This window comes from Trichechus manatus, unplaced genomic scaffold, assembly GCF_000243295.1.
Source record: "Trichechus manatus latirostris isolate Lorelei unplaced genomic scaffold, TriManLat1.0 scaffold00002, whole genome shotgun sequence".
In the NCBI taxonomy this organism is placed as follows: domain Eukaryota; kingdom Metazoa; phylum Chordata; class Mammalia; order Sirenia; family Trichechidae; genus Trichechus; species Trichechus manatus.
In genome coordinates, this window is record NW_004443938.1 from 20,735,798 (window position 1) to 20,743,825 (window position 8,028).

Genomic DNA, 8,028 nt, shown 5'->3' on the forward strand with positions numbered 1-8,028 from the left:
CCCCACCCCGCGCCCACCTTTACTTTTCTATCAGGAGTCCTGGTGGCACAGAGGTTAAGCACTCAGCTGCTAACTGAAAGGCTGGCAGTTCGAACCCACCAGCTGCTCCATGGGAAAAAGATGTGGCAGTCTGCTTCCATAAAGATTACAGCCTTGGAAACCCTATGGGAAAGTTCTGTTCTGTCCTATAGGGTCACTGTGAGTCGGAATTGACTTGACAGCAGTGGGTTTGATTTTGGTTTGGTTTACTTTTCTATATTCTTCATTTTTCCTTTCTGGCTATACCCTTTATCTGTCTCTCTCCCCCTACAAACTCCCAAACTGAATAGCCTAAATTTGAAAAATGTCCCAGGTTTTCTCTTCAGTAGTTAAAGAGTCATAGTGACATCATTTTGATTTTTGGAGTGATTTATAAACTACTCAGCCTGCCTTTCTTTCCCCAGAGGCTCTAGAAGTCAAATTTGGTCAAACAAGTAAAGCACCTTTCCCCCAAGTAGAATTTATTTTGGTTTATACACTATGATATACAAATTGGCAGAGTCTATCTTCATTCTTTTAGTCCTCTGTAAACAGAATCTACTTATTTTTTTAAAGCTAAGGCCCTATACCAGCATAACTTCAAAAAATGAGATGTTTTACAAAACAGACTGCATAACTACACGGACGATGCCACAAAGAATAACATTCTTCACTAGAATTTATGTTATGAATGGACACAGAAGATGACTATGACGTTTAGTCTTATTTCAGGGGAGAAAACCTAGCTGGAGGATTTCACTTAGCCTGGGAGTTATAATCCAACCAGAGCATTCAGCCTATTGCCCAAGGAAAGAGGTCAGTTCTAAACAGGGCTTCAAACTGGTTCATTCCGGTTCAACCTCCTGCTGAGAATTTGCAGTTCCACCCCAGATATACTGAATCGTTACCTATATTCTAACAAGATCCCTGGGTGATTCTTATGTATACATAAGAATTTTAACAAATTAAATTTAATTAACAAATTTTTAATTTTGTTGCAGTTTGTATTTCCAAATTTATATAGAGAGAATATACAGCTTAAAATAAGAACCAAACCAGTTGCCATTAAGTTGATTATGATTCATGGCAACCCCATGTGTATTAGAGTAGAACTGTGCTCTGTAGGGTTTTCAATGGCTGATTTTTGAGAAATAGCACTCTGGAGAAAATATCCATCTTGACTATCACAGACTCTCCAGTCAGATAGCAGATATTTCTATATGTTGAAGAAAACTGAGCTCAGTTCTCACATGGAATGAATGATATTGGGTTTGGTTGGGCATTTACTTACAGAGGAGAAACCTACATAGTCCTAAAGGCCAAGCTGACACTTGTTGGGCATTTCTAACACTGAAAAGCATATTCTGAATATTGCATCACTATATTTTGTCAAATCTAAGACACTATTATTTTTATGGACCACTCAGAAGAAAAGACACTGCAACTGAACATAGGATACATCATCGACCGTAACACACATCCAGATTTCAGAAATGAAAAAATATGCATTGTAGAATTGACAGTATATGGTAAACATGTTCATTATTGTTTAATTTTGGAAGACGTATGAAAGAACAAATAGTGCAGCAATTCAATTAGGGAAAATTAGCTAGCATCAAAACCATAGTACTTTTAAGTTGTCCCCCTGGACCCAGTGGATAACTTTGAACATCTAAGGCACTTCAGTGAGCTGACATCACCAACGATACCTTGGTACAGGGGAGAGAGGCTGAAGTTTCAAACAGTGAAGCCTCCACCTTGTGTACTGCTGTTCACGAAGCCATCTCCTTCCACTGCTGACCACATTCTGCACAGGGAACAGAAAGGACAACTTCAGTCATGAAAGTAAAAGCTGACAGAGTACGTATTTAAGCTAGGAAAAGGTTTTTCGTGGATGGTATATCATGAAAAGGATTATAAAGCTGCATAACAAACCAAATGAATATCAGGAATAATTTTATTCACATGTAATTAGATTTGTAGATTTTTTAATAAGGAAAACGTGAGATATATGTACTATTAAGATCATTTAAGTGTTCACTAATGACATTAAGTACATGGATAAAATTATGCTGAGTGGGTTCTTCAACTCAATTAGAAAAGAAAATGGGACAAAAATATGAGCCTGCGTGAATGACCAGCTTAGATGTCCAGCCTCTAAAATGTGCAACACCATTTCAAGTACAATGTATAATCCTTCTACAGTTGGTACAAAAGAACTAAATTGAGTTATTACATAGTGATATATGTATACATATACATATATTATAAATAAAGTAAGTGAACAAAAAATAAATAAAAATAAATGGAAAATTTGGCCTTGGTTGAATTATAACATATAATGCTTATAGAAACGTGATCCGATTTTGAAGTAGAAAGTTGTGTTTGTTTATTCCTTTGTATGTAAGAGAGAAATGAATTAAAACTTGCTTCTGTTTAATTCTATTGTAATAGGAATTAGAAGTTCATGTTTCTCTACTGTGAGTTAATGTCACTGCCAGCAGTCACCAGCACTGTACGCTCCAATGGCATCAGAAGGCTCAGCTTACTTGGTGGATAGCTGTAGACCTTGGGCTTTAGGTCAGATAGATGGTGGTGGTTTGAAAAGATGTCCACAAATTCTTTAATACTCCTGTCTTCAAGAGGTGAGCACAACCCCTTTTCCCTTGAATGTGAGCTAGACTTAGTGACTCACTTCTAACAAAGAAAGAAAAAGGAACTGGTAGTGTGTGACTTCGGAGACTAGGTCATAAAACTTTCTGTGGTCTCTCTCTTGCTCTCTGTCTTGGATCACTTGAAGTGGGGCAAGTTAGCTGCCACGTTGTAAGCAGCCCTTTGGAGAGGTCCAGTCATCCTACCAACAACCAGTGAAGAATTAAATACCACATGCCACAAACCATGTAAGTGTGCCATCTTGAAAGTGGACCCTCTAGCCCCAGTCAAGCCCTAGCTGACGTCTTGATTTCAACTGCATGAGAGATCCTGAGCCAGAACCACTCAGCTAAGCTACCCCCAGATTTCTGGCCCACAGAAACTGTGAGACAATGAATGTTTGCTGTATTAAGTTGCTAAGTTTTGGGGCTAATTTGTTACATAGCAATAGATAACTAATACACAGACCCTGGTTTGGGCCCATTGCCCCATACTTGTGTGATCATGGGCAAGTAGCTTAATTTTTTGAAGTTTCAGTTTCCTCATCTGTCAAATGCGTATAACAGTATTTATAGGATTGTTGTGACCTCATGGTATAAAATGTTTAACATTGTGCCGGGTAAACAGAAAGCACCCACAAACTCTTAGGAACTATTAGTCAAAGCTCCAAACTCAAAACTTTTCACAGAGCTATGTCGTGCAAACCTGAATTCGCAAAGCTGCAGCAAGGAGGCTCACATCGTCTTCTACAATGAGACCACTAGGATGTACCTTGGGAGACCCACATTCAAGTTTCCCTGAAAAACATTTGAGAGGAGGAGAAAAAGACGTTTAGCATATGGTTGTGTATAACCAACTACTCTGTTAAAAAAGGACATCATGCTTAGTAAAAGAGAGGGTCAGTGAACACGAGGGAAACCCTCCATGGGCTCAAACACACCAACAATTTTGAAGTGGATCCAAGCTGCCGGCCTTTTGGTTAGCAGCCATAACACTTAACCACTGCACCACCAGGGTTCCTGAAGATGACACAGGACCAGGCAATGTTTCGTTCTGTTATACGTAAGGCTGTCATGAGTCAAAGCTGACTCAATGGCAACTAACAACAACAGCAGCAACAAAATGCCAGCATGCTGAATAATGGTCTTATTTTCCAGCCCGAGAAGCTCAGAGGCCAGGGCACAGCTGGAGGTGGGTCACCAGGTCCTGGCACAGTCTGGGACTCTGGTTGGGCCTATTCCATATTTTACATTAGAGGATGTCCATCTCAGCCACTGACCTGGGATGAATGGGGTTCTAATTAAAGGCAGCACATATGCTTTGAGAAACTATATCTCACACTGAAACCAGAGAGAAATGTCTAAGCATATGGTACCTTCAAACAATCCCAAGTATTTTACTGTGATTTTAAAAAAATATGACCTACATAAAGATATACATGGTAGCTCAAGACCATTCACAGTGGACATTTGCTACACTCAATTTGGAGGTACGAGAGCCTGGTAGCTTGAGCCACAGACTTCAGAGTTCGATCGGGATTATAATCCTGCCTCCACCTCTTATTAGCAATTGTGACTTCAGACACATTAATTAATCTGAGTAATATCGGCCTCTTTGAATTTTGTGAGTTAAATGTGATAAGGTACGTAAAGGGCTTGGCATATTGTATATGTGTGTTTAAACAATTACAGTGAAAATATCGCTTGGAAGAAAGGGAAATGGAGGTGTATCTCACAGCATAAGCTGTCAGAATTATTTCTTATCCTTCTTGGTTTTCTGACATGAGGGACTTTAATCTTATTAGAAGTATCTATAATCTTTACGAGACAATATATAGCAAATAGAAGCAATTTTACTTGTGAGTACGAAGTATAAACCGGCAAACTAAAACACCTAATAAGCTCAGCCAAAGTGTCATTTGAAAGATCAGGCACAATTTTAAAACTTCTTGTCATAAAAGTGATCTAACCAATTTTCCGTGAAAATTTAGAAATCACATTAGAATATTAGCTTCAGAGATTGCCAGGTTTTCAAAACAGAAAGGCATTTATAAAAGCTCTGTACAATTCCTTTAGTTAGCACTTACAAAATTTACGCAAAGTAAACAAAAACATGCAATGCTTTAGGCTGCAACCTCCCTTAGAAAAAAAGAAACACTTCTAACAGCAACTTTTCTGAATTAAGAAACTATTTTCTGGATTGTGCCCTGCTACCAATACTGAACATTTTTTTTTTTAATTGTACTTGAAGTGAAGGTCTACAGAACAAATAATTTCTTACTGAACAGTAGTACACATATGATTTTATGACGCTGGTTAACAACCCCACGACATGTCAACCCTCTCCCTTCTCAACCTTTTTTGTTTTGGTGAAAATATACATACCCAAAGATACACCATTTCAAAAACTTCTACATGCACAGTTCAGTGACATCAACTACACTCTTCCAGTTGTGCTGCTATTTTCACTTTAGATGAAGGCTTACAACAAAATAGTTTCTCATTAAATACTACACATGTTGCCCTATGACAATGGTTAACAACCTCATTACACATCACCACTAACCTTACTCAACCTTGGGTTCCCTATCACCAGCTTTCCTGTCCACTCCTGCCTTCTAGCCCTTGTCCCTGGACTGCTGTGCCTCATTAGTACCGTTTTGTTTTATGGGGCTGTCCAATCCCTGGCTGAACGGTGAACCTCGGAAGTGACTTCACCACTGAGCTAAAAGGATGTCTGGGGGCCATACTCTCGGGGTTTCTCCAATCTCCTTTAGGCCAGTAAATCTGGTCTTTTTTGTGTGTGCTAGAATTTTGTTCTATATCCTTCTCCAGCTCTGTCCAGAATCCTCTCTTGTGATCCCGGTCAGAGCATTCAGTGGTGGTAGCCAGGCACCATCTAGCTGTACTGGACTCCGTCTGGTAGAGGCCATGGTAGCTGTGGTCCATTAGTCCTTTGGACTAATGTTTTCCTTGTATCCTGTTCTCTTCATTCTCCCTTGCTCCCGAAGGGATGGGACCAGTGGAGTATCTTAGATGGCTGCTCACAGGCTTTTAATACCCCAGACACTACTCAACAAGGTAGAATGTAGAACATTGTCTTTATAAACTGTGTTACGCCAATTGAGCTAGATGTTCCCCGAGACCATGGTCCCCACAGCCCTCCACCCAGCAATTCAGTCCCTCAGGGAGTTTGGATGTGTCTATGGAGCTTCCATGACCTTTCCTTGTACAAGCTGTGCTGGTTTCCCCAGTATTGTGTACTGTCTCACCCTTCACCAAAGATACCACTTACCTATTGCCTATTTACTATTTCCCCCGAACCCCTCCCATCCCTCGTAACCAACAAAGATTGTTACTTTTTGTGTGTAAACTTTTTCATGGGTTTTTACAATAGAGGTCTCATACAATATTTGTCCTTTTGTGATTGACTTATTTCACTCAGCATAATGTCCTCCAGTTTCATCCATGTTATGAGATGCTTCACAGATTCATCATTGTTCTTTCTCGTTGCATAGTACTCCATTGTGTGTATGTACCATAGTCTGTTTATCCATTCATCTGTTGATGGGCATCTAGGTTGTTTCCATCTTTCTGCTATTGTGAACAATGGTGCCATGAACATAGGTCTGCATATGTCTATTCGAGTGATGACTCTTATTTCTCTAGGATATATTCCTAGGAGTGGGATTGCTGGATCGAACGGTATGTCTATTTCTAGCTTTCTGAGGAAGCGCCATATCATTTTCCAAAATGGCTGTATCATTTTGCATTCCCACCAGCAGTGCATAATTGTTCCGATCTCCCTGTAGTCCCTCCAACATTTGTTATTTCCAGTGTTTTTGATTCGTGCCAGTAATGCTGGGGTGAGATGGTATCTCATTGTGGTTTTAATTTGCATTTCTCTAATGGCTAGTGATCGCGAGCATTTCCTCATGTGTCTGTTGGCCACTTGAATGTCTTCTTTGGTGACCGTTACTGAACATTTTGATCAAAGATTCTACAGAAGAATCACGATCAAAAGAGGGAAAATGCAGAGCAGAATTTCAAATTCTCATGGACCCCAGACTTCCTGGAGCCATGAAGGTTGGAAGAATCCCTGAAACTACTGCCCTGAGATAATCTTTAAACCTTAAACCAAAATATCCCCTGAAGTCTTGTTAAAACCAAACAGTTCAGCATAACTAGTAAAAAATGTCTGTCTTGAGCAGTATGCTCTTTTAAAAACTATCTATACAGCAACTCGAAAGATTAGATAGGAAACTTAGGAGGCAGTGAGTTTACATTAATGAGGGAGGAACAACTGAGAAAAGGTGAGAATGGTTACACAACTCAAAGAATGTAATCAATGTCACTAAATTGTACATGTAAAAACTCTTGAATTGGTATATGTTTTGCTGTGTATATTCGCAACAACAACAAAAAAGTAAACAAAATTAAAAAAAATTTTTTTTTCAATGATTCCACCCATCAAGCACTGTGCTGGAACTCCATCAACCCTTCACTTGCCTGGAGACTATTCTAAGAATGGAGAATGTGAGCTCACTGAAATGACTGTAAAATATAAAGATATGTCTTGCTGCTTATGTGGGCCTCTTCTCCTGGAGTGTGAAATAAAAACAGACAAAGGAGAAATTTTTAAAAAATTAAAAAAAAAACAAGAAAGAAAGAAAGAAACCATTGTCTTATTTTTTTGGACCATTCTACTCTTACAAAATCCATTTTGCTGATAGTCCTTTGCCAGAAAGAGCACAAAACACTTAAGAGTATGTGTTTTATGATGTTCTATTGTCAAGTGTATTCAGGGTGTTGGAAAATCATTTCCCCCAGGTATTGTTTAAAGATTAACAACACTGGGAGAGGGGCATGGTCAACATGGCCGAGTAGTGAGACACTTCCTATATCCCTCTTACAACAAAGACCTGGAAAAATAAGTGATTTGATTCTATGTGAACATCTGGCAGCACTGAACAAGGCAAGGTTAAGAAATCCGTCTGAGTGATATGGGAGAGGAAGACCGTTTGGAAGAGGTGAGGAGGGCTAGAGCCGCGGCGGTGATACTGCAGAGACACAGCCACGCCGGTCCGCAGTGAAGCAGGCAAACAGCTGTACTGTGCGCGCCCTCGGGAAGCAGTTTCCACATCAGGAGAGACCCAACAGCAGAGATTCTGCTTGGACACTCCGAACCAGTGAAGAGCAACTCCCAAGAGGCTAGGATAAGTACATGCGTGCACCCTTTCGTGGGGATTAAAAAAAAAGGCCATTTGGGAAAAAACTTTCTCCCTTTTACCTCCTCCCTCCACACTCTGCACTGGGAGTCCGCTGGGCCGGAAGTAGACCCCAAAAGGCGCCCTGACCC

The 8,028-nt window shown here is 40.0% G+C and overlaps 1 protein-coding gene across 3 annotated transcripts in view; it reads right to left on the bottom strand.

The window, feature by feature from the left end:
* MTHFD1L (methylenetetrahydrofolate dehydrogenase (NADP+ dependent) 1 like) overlaps nucleotides 1-8,028 on the bottom strand; it is a 249,208-nt gene that overhangs the window by 182,800 nt on the left and 58,380 nt on the right. For all 3 annotated transcript variants that reach the window (XM_023729119.1, XM_023729120.1, XM_023729121.1), the window contains exons 9-10: nucleotides 3,376-3,467; nucleotides 1,728-1,825 (exon numbers count right to left, since the gene is read on the bottom strand). In XM_023729119.1, coding sequence (XP_023584887.1) covers nucleotides 1,728-1,825; nucleotides 3,376-3,467 — 190 coding nt within the window. The remainder of the gene's footprint in view (nucleotides 1-1,727; nucleotides 1,826-3,375; nucleotides 3,468-8,028) is intronic.